At 31.8% G+C, this 20088-nt stretch overlaps 2 protein-coding genes across 2 annotated transcripts in view; both read right to left on the bottom strand.

The window, feature by feature from the left end:
- LOC126776810 (transcription factor Sox-6) overlaps positions 1-20088 on the bottom strand; it is a 488433-nt gene that overhangs the window by 141816 nt on the left and 326529 nt on the right. The gene's annotated exons all lie outside the window — the stretch shown is intronic.
- On the bottom strand, positions 30-19152 carry LOC126776673 (hemicentin-1-like). The gene is made up of 26 exons (XM_050499296.1): positions 18950-19152; positions 18358-18587; positions 17809-17931; positions 17624-17710; positions 16752-16880; positions 16395-16566; positions 16078-16259; positions 15924-15999; positions 15214-15371; positions 14716-14893; positions 13899-14147; positions 13675-13747; positions 12424-12623; positions 11551-11719; positions 11199-11293; positions 10522-10675; positions 9510-9631; positions 8644-8787; positions 7920-8057; positions 6637-6758; positions 6191-6421; positions 5428-5575; positions 3775-4448; positions 1643-1819; positions 805-1116; positions 30-257 (listed from the first exon to the last, which is right to left on the bottom strand). Exons 1-25 carry the CDS (start codon positions 19119-19121, stop codon positions 868-870), a joined length of 4452 nt encoding a protein of 1483 aa, XP_050355253.1. The 5' UTR covers positions 19122-19152; the 3' UTR covers positions 30-257; positions 805-867.

Here is a 20088-nt window from a genome sequence, read left to right as displayed (position 1 = left end):
AAAAATTTTGGTGCCTATTTTAGAATATAAATGTTTACACACACATATCTAGGTGCATGCGGACCCTTGATGCGGTATATCTTTAATTCTGAACCATTGTTCCACATATACTTTATAGTAGTACACCACAAGCATACTCTGGAGTTGTGTCCAGTTGTATCCATACGTGAGAAGTGGAGATGCAGATGCTGGCCTACGAAGAATAATGGATGTAGCATTGTAAGCGACAAGGAAGTTATAGCGCTTAAAGATCTAACCTGAAAAAAAAGATTTATTGTAAAAGGTACATATTTAGTTGGTGACAAGACTTTCTGCACTCGTCACATAACCTACTACCAAACCAAATTATTATTATTATTTCAACCACAAAACCAACCAAATTGTTCTGGTTTGAAAGGTAAGTGCGCTAGTGTTACTTCAGACACAAGGAGCACGAATCTTAGTTCTCAATACTGCATTAATTGGCGCATTGATTCTATTTCTTAAATTGCCGATGTATTTGGCTGGTGATGAGCACATTTGCTAGCCTGCCTTCATATTTTAAATAAAAAAGGTTGCCGACTCTCCTTAACGGCAAAATGGGTTAGTTTTATTGCTGTAAGCTATCTTGCTGTATGGAGAGTATCTTAACAATAAATCGCTCATATTACAAGTTAATACCTAGTATAACAGCTAATATTACAGATGGCCTCTATAATAAGTTTAAAATTTGACTTAAAAATACTTAGACTTTTAACTGTGTTGACAGGCAAAAGTAATTTTGATTAGAAAAAAATGTTTGTACCATATATAATAGATTTCTACCTGAATTTCAAAATCATTAAGAACCGAGTGACGTAGTCCCAACGCGCCATTATCGTCCTTTTATTAAGCTTTTAAAACTGCACCACTAACTCTAAAAAGCTTTCTGTAATCGAACGCTTTTTCGAAATCTCTAATTTTACAACAAAAAACAAATCCTTTTTTAACGTCGTGCCATGCAGGATTTCTCATCCATTCCGTTTCGTGGCATATGTCTTTGCAATTCATGAAAAATAACGCCTGTTGCGATGTCAAATTCGGAACGTTAATAAATATAATTGCAAGAGATGTCCCTTCTTGATAATTAATTACTACCTGAAACACGATAAAAAATAGTTTTTATTTATAGTTAAAAACAACATTATTTGTTATAAATTTGAATTATCCTGAAACAAAAAATAATACAATCGCAATTTTTGTTATCATGTCGTACATCTTTGTCAACGCAATTAAAGTTTACTCATTTTACAAAATGGCGGAGACAGCTCACAGGAATTGTTGGTAGACAATTTATTAGTTAAACTTTTCTGACACTTGAATTTATATACAATTTTTTCCAACGAAATAACTGGACTAATAAGGAACTTTAATCTTGAGTTTAAATGACGTCATTGGTCGATGTCTACATAGTGATATTCCCCTTTGATTCGTGAAAAAAAGGCTTTCTTTCATTGAAGTTATTAGTAGTTAAATGGCATAGTTATAACAAATCAAAAGCAGTTTGCTTTGCATGATACAGTATTGTAAATTATGTAATCTTATGTCAATATAATGTCGGAAGAAACGGTAAAGTAAATATTTTATAATTATTAAATAATAGACAAAACATATCTATAAATACCTTCCATATATATAACGGAACTTGTTGTTGATAGTTGTTTCTGTCATACAAATTAATTTCCTTAGTACTTCCCTTTGAAGTCAATTGTATAGAATGCGAAGATCCTGTCCAAATTTCTAGCATATAACCTAAGCTCATCGCGAGAGAGCGCACCCGTCTTTCTACTTCATCCCAATTCTATAAATAAATAAATAAAAAATGTTAAAACATATGAGTATATCAATTATCAATGAATATCAGGACGATTAAAAATGCAGAAATAATTATGATTAATAATAAATTTTTTGAATATTATATGTGTTTCGGAATAAACATCTAATTAACTTCCTATCAGAATTTATACTACAAATTTAATTATTCATTCTTGTTACAATTTATAAGACAATACAATCCTTAAAAACATTTTTAACAACAACCAACAAACTACATACACAACAGATAACAACAAACAGATTGATCTAGTTTTTTTTATTATTTTTATTGGGAACGAGTTTGAGTACTTTCTTCATTCATAATAGAGGAAATCGAATAAAGACTTTATTTAGACTATTGGTTAGACGCGCGACTACAGCGCCACATGCGTTGAATTACTCTCATCGATATTCGAACTGACTGGTAGATATTTAACGCGTTCTCAAAAAAAAACTGTAATCTGAGTTCTATCATCATATATATGAGTGTGGATGACACTCTGGTTCCTATAGAAACTGGTAAACTATAACGTATAAATAGAAGGACTAAAGACATGTACTGGGCCCATTCTTTTTTTCGGAATATGTATTGCTGTTGGCCCTAGCGGCCTTTACAGCGTCATCGGAAGGGAAGGCCGTGTAGAACTCAAGCCGGATGTTGGTAGCCCACATAAAGGGCTCAAGGAAAGGGATGTCCTAAGGATGTTTCCTGTGAGGCTGGACCTCGTCTTAGATCGCCATTGAAGTCGGAGAGTGAAAGACGTGTGCAAGTTAAACGCCGTCATACGCCTAAGCGTCGACGGGACGTAACGAACGAGGGTCGTCGACCACGCCGGCGGAGTCGGTGTTTGTTGTTTGTGTTCCCAAACAGATTTATGTTGGCAGCGGTGAGTCTATTGACTGGATCGTGTAGGACGTGCTTAGGACGCCTACGGGTCGAATTGGGTAGCTCTAAGGGGCTATACGCGCACGCCTTAGAGATGAGCGGATTAGCGTGTTGCGACGCTTTATCAAAATATCGGATTGACACGGGCCCAGTCTACAGTTACAAAATTATTGTACGTTACAATGTGATTCAAATACGTCAATGTCATAACGTCAATGGCAGGAGGGGTCAAGATAAACATATCACTTCGATCTTGAAATGATCATTTGAATGTTGGCGAAGTAGTTATCGAAAATTTGGAAGTAAAATTAAAGTAGTATAATTAGTTAAGTGTAATAATATTGGATTATAAAAGTAAAAATAATAATAATCAAAGACTGTTTCTAGCTCACAATATAGCAGAAATATTAAAAAACTGATGAAATATGCAAAATCTAAGGTTTGCATATTGCTCCTCATACCTATGTACTGGCACTTCAAATATATACGGTTTGATAAAAATATTTGACAATCAATTTTTTTTACATTTTTTAATTTTTCTTATTAACTAATTATGACGTTTATGTATACACATATATAGTTTTTCTGATATTTGGTAGTGTTAGCTTATATTGTATTAATAAATAAAAAATGAAGAATTTACACCCATCTTTCAATACCACATTCTCTAGTGCACATATTGATAAAATGCAGTTTATATAATAATCAACCAGTCATTTCTATTATTAGTTGACAAGCCGGTTGGTGTGGTTGGTAGACACTTGCCTTTCACGCCGAAGGTTGTGGGTTCGATTCCCACCCAGGACAGACATTTGTGTGCATAAATATGTCTGTTTGTCCTGAGTCTGGGTGTAATTATCTATATAAGTATGTATTTACAAAAGAAAAGTAGTATATGTAGTATATCAGTTGTCTGGTTTCCATAGCACAAGCTTTGTACAAGCTTAATTTGGGATCATATGGCCGTGTGTGAAAAATGTTTCCGGATATTATTATTATTGTTTTTTCTATTATTAGTATTGTTATTATCGTTATTCAAATATTAATGACATTACCTCTAAACTACAAGAACTCCAAACGGGTACGACGTTTAAATATGTAAAAGTAGCCGCTTGGCCTAATCCGGGCAATACATCCTTAGAATTCACCAATTGCCTTTTTCCAAAGCAGCATTTATCACTTTTACTAAAGCTTCGACCAATCGTAATCGAAATTGAGTTAATTTGTTCCTTACAATCATATATATCATCAAAATTCAATGGCAATAATTCACTCTCCTCAAATATTGCTCCAATGATATCAGTGTTCGCAATACCCTGGCCGATACCATATTTTGTAAAATGTATTTTAAATTTATCTTTATCGATACAAACGTCGAAGATTCTCAATAAGTCGGTAGAACTCAACGAATAGCCGATCATAATTAATTCCGTGTTACCCATTCGGCAGGGTTTGTAGGTTCTTTCTTGCTTGACTTTTATTTCTTTATCACATTTCAATGCAGAAATATCGTAAGTTTTATTATTTATTTGAAACAAGGTTTTATCTATGCATGTAGCTGAGATGTACGTGCCTAATCGTTCTTTGTTGTTCGATAAAAATGATCCAGGACAAATTATGTAAATTTGTGTATAGAAAGATATGGTTCTCTCATATATCCATTCTTGACTTTTAGATACAATTAATGGCATGTGTTTGTCTATATAATTCTTTCTTGGTAAAGTGCAGGCTGTGGACAAAGATAAGATTTAATTAATGTCAAAATGGTAAACACGATCGAATCTAGTAAATATTTTAAATGTTTCGTCCTACATCATAATCTTAATATTTAGCAGTTGGAACACTATTTAGTTCATTTTCATTTTGTATTATTGTTGAAGAAAAAGTTAAATTTATTTTTATATTTTAAGTGTAAGAATTCCAGTTGGATTCAAATTAAATTAAATTTTACTTTTAGCCATCGATAATGTTTGAGTAAGTCTCAACGTGAACGTTCAGCCTGTGTACGTCGTTTGTAGTTAAAATGGCACTCGAATTTAAAACTATAAAATATAACTAGCAATGTATTATTGTTAGCATATGTATGTCGCATGTCATATTATATTTTAAATTAGCAATATTAAGATCATGGACAAATAACAACAATGTTATTTGTCAAATAAAGGATAAGACGCAAGACGGTATTGAAGACTTAAAATATTAAGAATTACAAAAGATTTGAAACTGATTCTTATCATTTGTAATATCTCACATCTCTTCTATTACATAGGTTAATTATATATATATATATATATATATATATATATATATATATATATATATAATATATATATGTACGACATCACAAGTAATAGGCGTTCATTCAATTTGAATATAAAAGAAGAATTTATTGGTGGTACAGATGAGTGGTAAATCTGGGTTAGTCTCTATGATAAGCCGATTATTCTACATCCAAACAGCAATACTGTTTATTTATATATTTCAGTTTAAATGATGAGTAAGCCAGTGTGATAGAGGCTCAGGAAGCGTACTATCATGATCCCAAGGTAGGCGGCGTAATGACGGTATAAAAAGTAAAAAGATTTTTGTTTTTCACAGTTCGACGGTGATCATTAATGATCTAATGATAATTTATCATCGTTAATTTATCACTAAGTAAATTAATTAATTCATTTAAATTTATCACTCAGTAAATAAAAATCACAAACCTTCACTCTTAATTTGAAATTGTCGAACAATAGATCCAAAATCATTTGTTATAACACATTTATATACTCCAATATTTGTTTTTTCCATCGTGAACTTATAAAGCATGGATTTTTCCTTAAGGCTTTTCGAATTTATTCGCCATCTTACCTAAAATTATTATATGGAATAATTAAGAGTATAATAAGTAAAGTAAAAGCACGTACTGCTGGGCAAAAATCTCCTCCTCTACAAGATCCAGTATGCTGATATGAGTACATGGTCGTTTTCTCACAGTGCTTTCCATTGCCGGTAAACACGATTTTGTTTAAATATGTGTTGTAACTTGCAAAAAAAATAAAAAAAGCCGAAATGGAATCGTGGTTAGAACGCGCGAGTCTTAACCAATGATCGTGGGTTCAAACCCGAGCAAGCACCACTGAATTTTCATGTGCTTAATTTGTGATTAATAATTCATCTCGTGCTTGACGGTGAAGGAAAATATCGGAAAATAGGAATCCTGCATATGTCTAATTTCATTGACGTTATGTCACATGTGTATTCTACCAACCCACATTGGAGCAGCGTGGTGGAATAAGCTCCAAACCTTCTCCTCAAAAAGGGAGAGGAGGCCTTAGCCTAGCAGTGGGACATTAACAGGCTGGTACTGATACTTGCCCGGATAGTGAAACCGGTTAAGATATTCATCAGTTAAGATCCATGTTTCTTTCGACTGGGCCGTCTTGGACTAATAATTCAAAATTACAAAGTAAAATGATCACTCACCGTCGGCGCTGGTTCACCTTTAGCGCTACAGTCTAAAGTCTCTGTAATGCCTTCATTGTATTTTATATTTTTTCTAAAATTTGACGTAAATTCTGGTTTAAACCCAACGACAACTTTCTTAGCATATGAGTCTGAAGACCAAAATGTGCTTAATCTACACGTGTATACGCCAGAATCGCTTAGTTGTGCATTCGATAAAATCAATCTTCCTTCTTTGAAAAAAACTCCGTCCTAAAACAAGTAAGGTAATGAAATGTTATAATTTACATGATAAATACATTTTGTATATGTTATATATTATTTATTGTGTTGGTTGTTCATTTCTTTTTTGCATTTTAACGTGTATAACTTTAAGTTTATTTGTTAATAATAATGGGTCATTAAACTGCTGACGCTTATGAACTTTATCAATAAAATCATCATTAAATTAAATTCAGGGAACACACCTTGAACCAGCGAACTGAATTTCCCACTTGAATAACCAGACCAGGATAATTACCACATGAAATTTCTGTTGAAGATCCCAATTCAATTTTTATTGTGATTGAAAATGACGTATCGACGAACGCTATAGAAAGTATTGATTTTAAAATATTAGTCATTACATTTTAAGTTAAACGTTATAAGTGGCAGGGACAGCTGTATTTAACTAAAATTTTAACTTAATGAAACAACTTCGGTCTTGAATTGACATAACATAATGCCGAAAGTACAAATTAAATTTAATAATTAAGATTTTATTAATCAAGATAATAAATGTAAATCTAAGGCATATTTATCTGATAGAAGGAGTAATCCTTCTGTCATTGGAATAAGTCATGCATACAAGTTTCTATCCATAACTAATAAGTATCGTAATAAAGTTAACTAAATTCACATCGTTCTGTTGAACTTGGAATCATTATGTCTGTGCCATTTTTCTAGTTTAATTTTTCTTTTTTTTACATTCGCTCCGTTTATTACGAATTTAAATTCTACTATATTACAAATATAATAATAATAATAATAATATCCTGGGACATTATTCACACACGGCGATTTGATCCCAAATTAAGCAGACCTTGTACTATGGAAACCAGACAACTGATATACTGCATATACTACTTTTCTTTTGTAAATACTTATATAGATAATTACACCCAGACTCAGGACAAACAGACATGTTCATGCACACAAAAGTCTGTCCTGGGTGGGAATCGAACCCATAACCTTCGGCGTGAAAGGCAAGCCAACCAACCACGCCAACCGGCTCCTCAATATATTTACACCTACATTTGAAATATGTATGTAATTTAATTTCTTTGATACGACAGCTGTAGATACCATATTATCGAGTTTTACGCGGTGTAAGATTGCATTTGTGTATTACTAGGTTACGGGCAATCAAGTAATCTAAAGTCTCTCAATTTATTGTGTTTAAACAGTCAATACTAACTTTAGCAAATATTTCTTTTGTTCTCTTTAGGTGCAGAACCTATCACAACCTATCACATAAACTGGAAATGTAGCACAAGCACAAATAAGAAACAAAGCACATAAAGTTTGGTTATTATGTATAATACCTTAAAACTTCTTAATAATAAATATATTGACATTTTTACAAATCGAGGCTATATTACCTGGACAATGCTGTCCTTTCGATGTCATTATCATCATCTTCGCGAGTCGTGGTTAATAGAATTATGTTCAAGGGTTTCTAATTACTAGGATAAAACAATAAGACACTTACAATTAATTTTCACATCATATTCAATTCTATCAAAATTTAAAGAGTTTTCCGCTTTACAAACGTAGGAGCCCTCTGCGCTTAAAGAGATGTTTTTTATTATTAAAGTGCCATCCTCGTCTATGTCGTACATTGCTGTATCTGTAATTACGAATGAAATATTTAAGACACACACACTACACTTATTTTATATTTATATTAAATTTAATAATTGTTTTTCCTATTTAAATTTTTTATAGTAAAAACAAAAGACAGTTTTAATAATAGTATTCAGTCGGCCTCACTCATAAGTTCAAGGTCTTTTGGTACCTTAGTTTGCTATGAAAAGAAGAATGTTCGGTATTTCGCTACACGACAGAATTCATGCCGATGTAATCCATTGACGATCGAAGTTAACCCATACTCGTAGCTCGAAGACAGTAATATGAACGAACAATATACAGGTCAAAACTGTGCGAAGGATTGATCAGGAAGAATATTCTCGAATGAATACGATGAAAAATGAGCCCTCAGATCATGATGGGAAGATGGAGAACCAGCTGGTTACAGGGAGCGTAGACGTTTTGTCAGAATAGCGTCAATAAAGAAGCCTTTTGTCCAGCAATTTACTTTCAAACTTTCGATGGATGAATGCATATATGAAGTCTTAGCGGGTTTTTACAAGACAAATTAACCAAAAATACAACAACCTAAACCAAAAATGAAATATAAAGTCTAAAAATGTTACCTTTAGCAATATTTAAATTGTTAAATTCCCACGTTATAGTTGGTTTTGGAGAACCTTCGGCTTTACAAGGAACCCTAAGTGCCAGGTCACCCACGACGGCATTTAATGTTGTTGTTTTTGATGTTTTTATTATTTTAGGAGCAGCTGAAAATATAGTTGATTTGATTACTACAATTGATTTTTTATAAAGATGTATGTATTATAATAGCATATACTAGAAAATAGAGACGAGATAGCCTAGTGGTAAGAACGCGTGAATCTTAACCGATGATTGTGGCTTCAAACCCGGGCAAGCACCACTGAATTTTCATGTGCTTAATTTGTGATTATAATTCATCTCGTGCTATACAGTGAAGAAAAACATCATGAGGAAACCTGCATGTGTCTAATTTAACTGAAATTCTGCCACATGTGTATTCCACCAACCCGCATTGGAGCAGCGTGGTGGAATAAGCTCCAAACCTTTTCCTCAAAAAGAGGAGAGGAGGTCATTAGCCCAGCAGTGAGACATTCACAGGCTGTTTCGTTATACTAGAAAATACAGATATTGTAACAGTGTCGGTTCATATTTATTTTTATCTTCATCTGCTTCTTGATTTTGTGCGAGTATAGATAAGATTCTACCTATTCTATTTTTAAATATAGTTGTGTGTTCCGGTTTGAAGGGTGAGTGAGCCAGTGTAATAACAGGGACAATGGACATAACATCTTAGATCCCAAGGTTAGTGGTGCATTGGAGATGTAAGCGATGGTTAACATTTCTTACAATGCCAATGTCTATGGGCGTTGGTGACCACTTATCATCAGGTAAGCCCTTTGCTCGACCATCTACCTATAATATAAAAAAAATATATTAAACGAATTACCTAAAACAAATATTTCATATGTGATTACTTTTACTCCACCCGCATTTTCCGCCACACAGGAATAATTTCCTTGCTCGTTAATCTGAGCTCGATTCAATTTGTATGAGTTGTTTTTATTGTGTCTGAAAAATAGAACATAACAGTAAATTAGCTGATATTTGAATTATTTCGAGCAATTCATCCATGTATAGTTTATTACATTAGCTGATGGCTATTACATTTACTGATATACAAACAGTAACAATAACAGCCTGTGAATGTCCCAGTGCTGGGCTAAGGCCTCCTCTCACTTTTTGAGGAAAAGGTTTGGAGCTTAGTCCACCTTGCTGCTCCAATGCGGGTTGGTGAAATACACATGTGGCGGAATTTCAGTGAAATTAGACATATTTAGGTAGGTAGGAGATGAATTAAAATTATAAATTAAGCACATGAAAATTCAGTGGTGCTTGCCCAGGTTTGAACCCACGATCATCGGTTAAGATTCGCGCGTTCTTACCACTAGGCTATCTCGGCTTATATACATACTAACTGATATACATGTCAACATTTAATAAGCTCCCAGAATCAAGCGGCAGTAGTCCGGTCACGCATGACGTGAGACCGATGCCAGTTGGAGCAGAAGGGCTCTTAGTGAAGATCGTAGATCGAGAAATACAGTATATAAGGAGGTATAGTATGGAAGATGAAGACTATACAGCAGCGGACTACGATAGGTTGAGTAAATGGATATCATGCCGCTTTGGTCAATATATTAAGCTATTATTATTCTTATAATTTTGTCAATATTAGCTTATACGTTAAGTTTAATGCATAACGTTTAAGGTTTAAAATAAATCACAACAGACAGTGAAGTAGTATTGTTTCAATTCTTCATTTGATTCTGAGTGACAATTGTTTTAGAAAGTCTTATTGTATAAAACTAATCAATCATTTTCGTTTACTTGTTTGCTGATGACAATCGATCGATAATATTAGTTTTGTCATTGAAATGGCTACAAGTAATATTACTCACGGCAATTCTAGAGGCAAAATATTTGGTTCAAAAAAATGCATAATCCATTTGACTGTCGGCTTAGGATAACCATGAACAATGCAGTCCAATGTTATCGAACTCCCAACTTGCAACTTCCAACGAAGCTCTGTAGGTGGTTCTATTGAGACAGGTTCTGTAAATAAAATATTTATAAATTAAATAATATAATTTACACTTTTAGGCTACATCTTTGGCTTTGAGACTCAATAAACTAATTTTATATAAACTATTTAAGTCTATGTAGTATAGACTTAAATAGTTTTTTAGCTTGAATTTAAATTATGGCCCCGCCTCACCGCTATCTTGAAATGAACAGATTGAGGTCAGACAATTTATAAAAACTTTTTATATCAATAAACAATCACTTTCCTTACCAATTCCGTCTATTATATTTTTATTATCATATCTCATTCATATACGCAGTACGTACGCGTTTGTGCAAGGGACTGAAACTCCCCTTTCGAAGCCCGGGGTGATAATGAATTAGTTGAGTTGAGTCGTACAAATATTTTTTTCAGAATTTCATTTAAAACAATGAATTAAAAGCCTTTTCTGATTTTTAAGTCAAATACCTTGTTCTATTAAATGTAAACTACATATAAAATTCTTAATTATTGTAGGGTCGTAAAGTAGGTTTTTAGCTGTTACGAACTTACCATAAATGGTAAGGAACGTATATTTTTTCACTTCTCCGAGACTGTTTCTTGCTTTACAATAATATTTACCACTATCCCGTATCGAACCTATAAAACTGTAAATATACTAAACATTAGTACAAACAATATTTAATAACTCATTCAAAACAATTGCTAAGGTTGTATATAAAAACCAGATAATGTATTAGTTTAATAACCAGTGTTAACAATATATTGACAAAAAAAACCGACAGCTTTTTATTTGCTCGTTTTTATTCATGGATCTGCAGTATTATAAGCTACCTACTAGATAACAGTAGATTGTATAAGTTTAATAAAATAGCAAAGCGTAATTTATAAAAAAAAGAAATACCTTAAACTATTGTTTCTGAAGATACGATATTTACTCGAAACTTTAATTTCAGTTTCGTTATAAGTCCATTGAACTGTAGGCTGTGGTGAGCCATCAACAATGCAATTTAAAATTACAGGTTCACTTTGATTGAATGATATCCTTCTAATCATTTTTACGGAAGGACGATCTATAACAATACTATATGTGTTACTAAAAGCCACACTCAAGTATCTTTTCCAGTGAAAAGTAATTATGAATGATACGGTCAGTTATTAATCTTTTGACAAAGACGTAATTTAGCAAACGTTTAGTTCTAGCGTTGTGTGTAATACTAGTTTTTGGCAGTTTTTCTTTTGAATGGGCAGGGGCAACAGGTAAACAAATAGTTTACTGTATCTGTATCCATGACAACGTGTATGCAAAATTTCATGATAAGTAGTAAAAAAGTAAGTAAGAAGTTAAAACATGAAAGTGTAACAAACGAACAAACAAAAAAGGTTACTTTCGCATTGATAATATTAGGAAATTTCACTTTATTACCTCGTTGATTTAGTTAAGACGGAGATTACCTAAGTCCTGGGTTCAACTTACTACCAGGTAGATACCACCCACTCATCAGATATTCGACCACAAAATATCAATACATAGTATTGTTATGTTCCGCTTTGAAGGGTGAATGAGTGTAACTACAGACACAAGGGACTCTTATTTCCCAAAGTTAGTGGCGCAATGGCGATGTAAGGAATGGTTAATATTTCATACAACACCAATGTCTCGCCAGTGGGTGATGGTGACCACTTACCGCCGCAGCGCGCAGAAGGCCCAATTGCTTGTCCACCTATATATAAAAATTACATATCAGATGACAACCTTTATGAAAAAAATACATACATTCCACAATCAACTGCATTTCATGAAAATCTTCATTAATATCATTTGTGGCCTTGCATTTATAAATTCCATTGTGCTGCTCTCCAATATCATCGATGTGAAGAATTGATTTTGTACTTTCTAAGGCCTCGAAACCAAGTAAAGAATCGTCTTTGCTAAATGACCAAGATATAACAGGATCCGGTTTACCTTTTATAACTCTAAAATTTAAAAATAATTAAGTCCGTTTCGTTTTTTTATATAAAGTGATCAGCAATCGTGTTAATGTTGGAGCCAACATCAATAATAATGACAACACTGGTTAAATTTATATTGTAAGCTATGTTAATTTTAATAAAAGTATATTGCACATACATATGGTTTCGATTTGACTATATTTATGAAAAAGTAAGAAAATCAACAAAACGTGTAGTCAAATAATTTATAATTCAAGTAGTGTTATAGATTTTAAAAGGCTTGTGTGAATTGATTTGTGTCTTTGTTTATTTAAAAAAACCGATATGCCCCCTTGGTAAGAACGCATGAATCTTAACCGATGATCGTGGGTTCAAGCCCGGGCAAGCACCACTGAAGTTTTTCATGTGCTAAATTTGTTCTTATAATTCGTCTAGTGCTTTTTGGTTAAGGAAAACATCGTGAGGAAACTTGTATGTGTCTAATTTCACTGTTATTTTGCCACATGTATATACCACCAACCCGCATGGGAGCAGCGTGGGGAATAAGCTCCAAACCTTCTCCTCAAAAAGGGAGAAATAAGGCCCAGCAGTGCGTCATTTGCAGGCTGTTACCGGTTTGTTCGTTTGGTGCATTGGTTGTGAAATCAATTAAAGGTAAGACTGTTCAACTTCTATAATATTCACTGTATTGATCTATTACGTCGATAGTTGATTTATATTTTAAACAATGTATACTGTGCTTTGTTACAATTAAATATACTCAATGATGTGTATGTTTTTTTTTTATTTAAAAATAATATTAGATGTTAAATTTTATTCAATATTTAGATACCGTTGAAAATAATCTATATTTTATATGATATGGTGTATAATTGCATGTGTTATTCGCTGTTTGTTATATATAGTGTGGAACGATAATTGTAAAATGATCAAATATATCATGGAGTGAATAGAAGACAGCTCTTCCTTAGTTTCATTTACCGTTTGATCCCCGAAATTAGTTCGGCGTAAACATATGATAATACACATAAAAAAAACTTAACTCGTTCATTATTCTTCAAATGATTAAAATTACCTGCATGGCAAATCAACACTATGTCCTATTTTCCTATAGTATATAACAGTACGTTTGTCTATCTTAGGAGCATCTGCAAAAAAAATATTAGGTTAAAGTACAAAAAAAATGCGCTCTTCATGTTTTAAGATCGTTGACATAAAAATAATGCGTTTTAAAATTGGTAATAATTTTACTAGAAACTAATTTAATATCGAAAGGAAATTGCTTATAATTTTTCTCACCTGTACCAGATATGGCAACCTTAAATGGAAAATCCTTAGTTTCATGGCCGTTGGTGATATTCACATGGTAATTCCCTTTTAGTTTAGTATTCATGCTTTTTATAGTTAATTTCGAACCGTCTGGTGATATATCATAATTTTCATCACTATTTATCTTGTCGTTATCTTTGAACCAAGTGATAGTTTCAGCTGGCGATGCATCAACTATACATTTAAATTCGACACTTGTTTTATATTCTACTGTTGTATCTGAAATTGAATTACTATTTATCTACCCACTCTTTAGCAAATAAAATTTCATTCTTGTCATGTTTTCTATGAATGTGTATAACTTAGAGGTTTTGGTTTAAAATTAGACAAACATCATCGTCTACGAGCACAATTAATTGGTTTATCAAAGTCTTCTTACTTAATTTAACATCTTTTATACCATAGACATTATGAGCGATTGAAGCAAAAATGAGAATAAAATCCCACTTATCCGTTTAATATATTAAAAACGGGATGTAAAAGTTATAAACACCCGATAAAAACAGAAATATTTTAATAGTAAGTAATACATTCTAAAACTTTTATTTAATAGTTTTTTTTACAATTACAGCTTAATATTACATTAAAACTTTTAGAATACAAAATATTTTCTGAATACAAAAGTCTGTGGCTACTGGCAAAAATTGAATTTAGACTCCTAACATATTCCAATTTGAAGAAAAAACTTTGTTTGTTTTAAAAATAAAATTTACTGTTTTTGTGTAATTTTAATATAAAAAGACCCATAATAGCGATATACCATTTCGTAACAATAATATATTCTTACCTTTTGGATACTCAATGATTTTCAAGTACATTTTCTTTTTTGTTTTTACGTCAATGACTTTTGCATCTCTGTCTCCTTTATCGTTAATCGCTGTGCAAGTAAGTGTCATGTTCGTGTTAACCTTATTTAATTCGAGAACACTAATGTAATCATATGGAAGATCGATTGGCAAGACTAGCTATAACAAAAATTATGTATCTATTATTTTAGGCTTATTAATTACCGAAAAAATATATCAATTAATTTACTAGTACCAACAACATTTTGTCTTTACATATGTAAAATGTTCTTGTAATAATAATTACCATCTATTTTATTACATAACATAATGTCAATGCTTTAAATAATAATGAACAGCTCCACGTTTCAAAAATTACAAGACGATTTTAAACGTCTAAATACATATCATTGAAGAGTTTTAGATAATTTAGATATTTATATCTACCATAACATTAAATATCAATTTGCCTAAAGGGAATCAAGAGGACAAAATATTACCTTAGATGATATAATTGCACCAGAACTATCCGTCCAAGTAATTTTCGGCTCAGGAAACGCATGAACTTTACATTTCAATGTTAAAGAATTATCAAATTCAACATCCACTGGTGATTTTGATAAAATTGTTACCTCCGGCACCGTAAATTTAGCTTTTTCTATTAGATAAAAAATAAAAATGATAACTAACAAACTTTATTAATTTAGGTTTTAACGAGTTAAGGCGCAGGCTCAACGGTTAAACGCGCTTTCAAAGGCACGGGAGTGTACTCATTTCCCACTTCCAAGATCCTGGATGCTACAGAAAATTTTCGACAGAAAAATCCAATATTTTTATTGGCCCTTGGGCTTGAACCTAAGGCTCGGGATTAGCGGCCTTATACCTGGCCACAGATGAACGATGCAGATATTTCGCTTAAAAAATAAACGCAATATATCTAATATACGAGATCAAATGGTAATTGTCATTAATTAGTCATCTATCAAATAATAATAAGCAGCAGTGTTATTCTGTAAGATCTCACTTAGATCTCATTCGTGTGATGTTGAATACCGTATCCATTAAGTATTACAATTGTTATTTGAGTCAAAGTCAATGTTATTGAGATCACATTCTGTGGTAAGTTCCGATTTAGTTCTTGCATAATAGCTTATCGTCTAGTCGTATAATAGTATAAGTAGCTTGCAGTATAGTCTTTCTTAAAATTTACCTAATCTGTCCTGATATTCAGATGTACTTGTTGATATCCTTGTAATTTTTTCTTTAGTGTTTGTTATGCCATTTATCTGTAATGCAAAATTTTCATAAGTATAATTGTTAAAAGTATTATTGTATTTTAAAAATTCATTTAATTTTCTTCTTACCGATATTTTAAACATACCAAATGGTGGCTTGAAAGGTTCTGTTACATAGAATTGTTGTTCTACGTTTATTATTTTTAAAGGTAAAACTTTTAAAATGCTATAATCTATATCCCTTATCTCAGCTGTCTCTAATTTGATATCTTTTTCATTATTATCTAACACAATTGATAAGTACTGCTTCTCTGAAACGCCAGTGGACATAAATCATTATTTCAATTTTTGTACTTCTACGTAATATATGTCTTTGGTAAAGCAATATAAACCGCTAAAGAGTTTATTCAATTATATATTATGTGTATATTCAAATATTTTAGTACCTGTAAGGTCACTGAGAGGCTTAGTTGAAGTTTCGTTTATGGTAGTAGGTTCAATAATAGAAAAACCATATTCAAAGCAGACAGTTGTAGATCCAGACACGACCACTGAACATTTTATATCATTGTTTATATGAATAGTATAGTTTCCAGGCTTAGCAATAATTTTATCAACCTGCGATTAATTTAAACTATTAATTAATTTAGCCTTGACGACCTTTGAATTTACTTTGACATTTGTTTTGTTATGTTTCGATTCATTGTCACGATTAGAATGATAATTATTTGTTTTAAATATTAAATTCAATATTTTTCTTATTAATTTTATTGTATAATGTTGCATTTTTTTACGATACTCACAGCAGTTTTTTCTGTATGAACTATTTCTGTTGATTCAATTATATTTCCAATTGAGTCTGTTACTCGATAGCTTGGAGAGTTTGATGATATAGAAATCAAAACATCCTGTATTTTGCTATCGACCGTGAACTAAAATACGAGAAAGTAAATCGAATATTTAGCTACTACTTTTTAGATTATAAAACAAATGCTAAGTATTTTACAAACTGATTCTGTTATCTAGAGACATATTAAAGTGACACAGATATATTCTCTATTCCCTCACTGTCATAATCAGATGGGACGGCAATCCGACACGAACAGAAAGAGTTCAGCAACAGGATAAACGGCTTTACGTACTTTCCGAGGTCCCGTACCTCATTTAACTTTCAGATTCCCGACAGAGAATTTTTGACAGAAAACTCTAGTAATTTTTGAAGCCAGGATCTTGGTAACTGAGACCATATATCAAATAAATAGACCTAAATAGGTAGGCTTATTCCACAACTTCCACAACGCTGCACAATGTGGTTGGTAGGGCAAGCTCGTCTCAGTACTTTTTTATGTTATAGGTAACGGACGGGTAAATGGGCCACCTGATGTTAAGTGATTTCATAGATATTGGCGATGTAAGAAAAATTAACCATTCCTCACATCGCCAATGCACCACCAACCTTGGGAACAAACATTTTATGTCCCTTGTGCCTTTAGTTACACTGGCTCACTCATCCTTAAACACAGTAAAACTAAGTGCGGGCGGATTTGTGCAAGCCTGTCTGGGTAGGTACCACCAAGATTCACGTGACCTAGCCACTAGGCCAAACCGACCCTTTAAACATAAGAATTACTATATATTATTGATTATATTTTCTTAGTATAAAGAATGGACTCACTTGGACCGTGCCTCCTTTTTGTTTAATATATTGTTGATTCAATATCGTCCGTTTGTTTTTAATTGATTCTACAATATATTTAATAATCTGAAACAAAATTTCATAATGTATTAATGTTTTTCTTTTTTCTTAAATACATTTTCTTTAATAGAGTGTTAAACTATTTGGATATTGTTTGAACTTACCTTAGTAATGTCATTTTTTTTTATATGAAATATCTGCCCTGATGTCGCCACAGTTAGGTTTTCGTACCCAGAAAAATATTTTCCGCCATAATTATTACAAATTCCCGTCAAAAGAAAATTAACCTGTAACAAAATGAAATGCATATGTGTTTACCTACCTATGTAAATATTTTTTTTATTCATGAATCGAATGATTTAAAACTTGTGTAATATAACATAAGCAGGAAAAAACTACCTTACTTTACTTTAACATGCCACCAATGTGAATATGAAATGCAATAACAATGATATTGCCAATAATTTAAAAATAGTCGAATCAAAATATAATTTTATTGACGTAAAATTCCATAATCCGAAATAAAAAAACAAAACTTTACCTCTTCTTAATATTACAAAAAATAAATTACAATAAATATTGATTTTATTGATTAATTGTATTACTATATTATTCATATAAAAAATATTTTTTTATTCACAACCTCGTTGTATATTGCGTAAAAAAAACATTCTTTCATCGCAACCAGTAGCATCATTTTAAATTTAACTTACTTGTATTGCTTTTTTTTGACTAAGACTCTTAACGACATCTATTTTCAGATAATCTTTAGCAGAAGCATCAGTGAAGACGTAGAAAAAGGAATTTGGTTTGCTTATTTGTAATGCTTCTTCAATTCCCGACATCGAGTACTCAGGACAATCACATCCGTTTACCAATTTTATATCTTTTAAAGCTGCTTTGAATTCTTCTCTGCTTGACGTCCAAGCTTTTACTTCAGTTTCTATTTAAAGAATAACTCCAATTTTTGTTTCATTCTTTAAGTGATTAAGTTGCATTTGATTTAAAACTTTATATAATATATAGCGATTATTTTGAAACTTTGTTAAACAGACTGCATTTTATTACAATTATTAATAAATGATATATTAATAATGAAGGAAACCATCGTGAGGAAACCTGCACGTGTTTAATTTCATCGAAATTCTGCCACATGTGTATTCCACCAACATATGTGGTGGAATAAGCTCCAAACCTTCTCCTTAAAAAGAGAGAGGATGTCTTAGCCCAGCAGTGGGACATTTACAGGCTGTTACTTAAAATAATATGATTTACTAAATTTGTATTAAACATTTTACCACTTACTGGGATCGTCAAATGTGACTAAAATAAAATCATCAATTCGACTATTATTCGATTTAAGTACTGCGTCAAAAATAAGGTCAGTTTTATTTTTCACTTCATTTATAACCTTTTGCATAGAACTAGTTCTGTCGATAACAAACACTAAGCTACTTTTCAATTGATGACAATTCATAGATATTGTAAATTCGATCACGAGAAATATATATAACTTTATAAAGGACATCGCTACACTGAGCACATACTACTGTACTAATAATACATTTCCTCGAATTAACAATATCACTTTTATAATATATTTGTTCGTATTATTCGTATAATTTATTTAAAAAAAAATGTTTACTACATCACGCAGAGTTTCGAGTTCGATTGAATTTAAATTATAATTATTAATAGCCGAATCAAATGTGACCGTCGAAGATTTACCCTCTTATCATATTTAACACATACATAAACTGTTTTGAATCTGTACATACATTACATGGAAATACGTATGTGTTTTATTTAATAATATATGACATTATTAAAATATTAAGTTAAATATTTTAATTGAATCATATATGATGGAATAATTTCTATTTCGGTTTTTTATCGGAACGTAATGTTGCATTCCTTAAAAGCACAAATAAATGAACGTTACAAAAATATGAAAAGTGATATAACGCTACTTACTATTTAATATTTATAGTTAATCTATAGCTTTTTGAAAAAAAAATCTTTCGAAATGCTCTCAATTCAGGTAGTTCGTAGGTAAATTTGCAGAGTGGTATCGTTATTTTTTTTTTAAAACATACATATATACATCCCTAAATACATAAGGAATAATTGAACTAAAATTGTCCATGAATGCTACTTAACTAGGAACTATGAACTACTAAGGGCGTGGACTCATGTCTACGGCGCGGCACCGGCCACCGCGTTATATTTGAATTATAAATGGGATTGTAAAAAAATCTTAAAACCGATATACTGTCACAAGCAAGATTATATATTTTATCTATTTCCGCGGATATTTATATGTTTCATGATTACATAATAATCTTTAATGCTGCTGAATAATGCTCTCCTCACCATTACGACAAATAAGGCAAATAGATTCATAATAATAATGATATCTATTAAAAATATCATTGAATAATAAA

The sequence above is a fragment of the Nymphalis io genome, chromosome 21 (assembly GCF_905147045.1).
Source record: "Nymphalis io chromosome 21, ilAglIoxx1.1, whole genome shotgun sequence".
In the NCBI taxonomy this organism is placed as follows: domain Eukaryota; kingdom Metazoa; phylum Arthropoda; class Insecta; order Lepidoptera; family Nymphalidae; genus Nymphalis; species Nymphalis io.
This window is presented reverse-complemented; position numbering and strand designations above follow the sequence as displayed.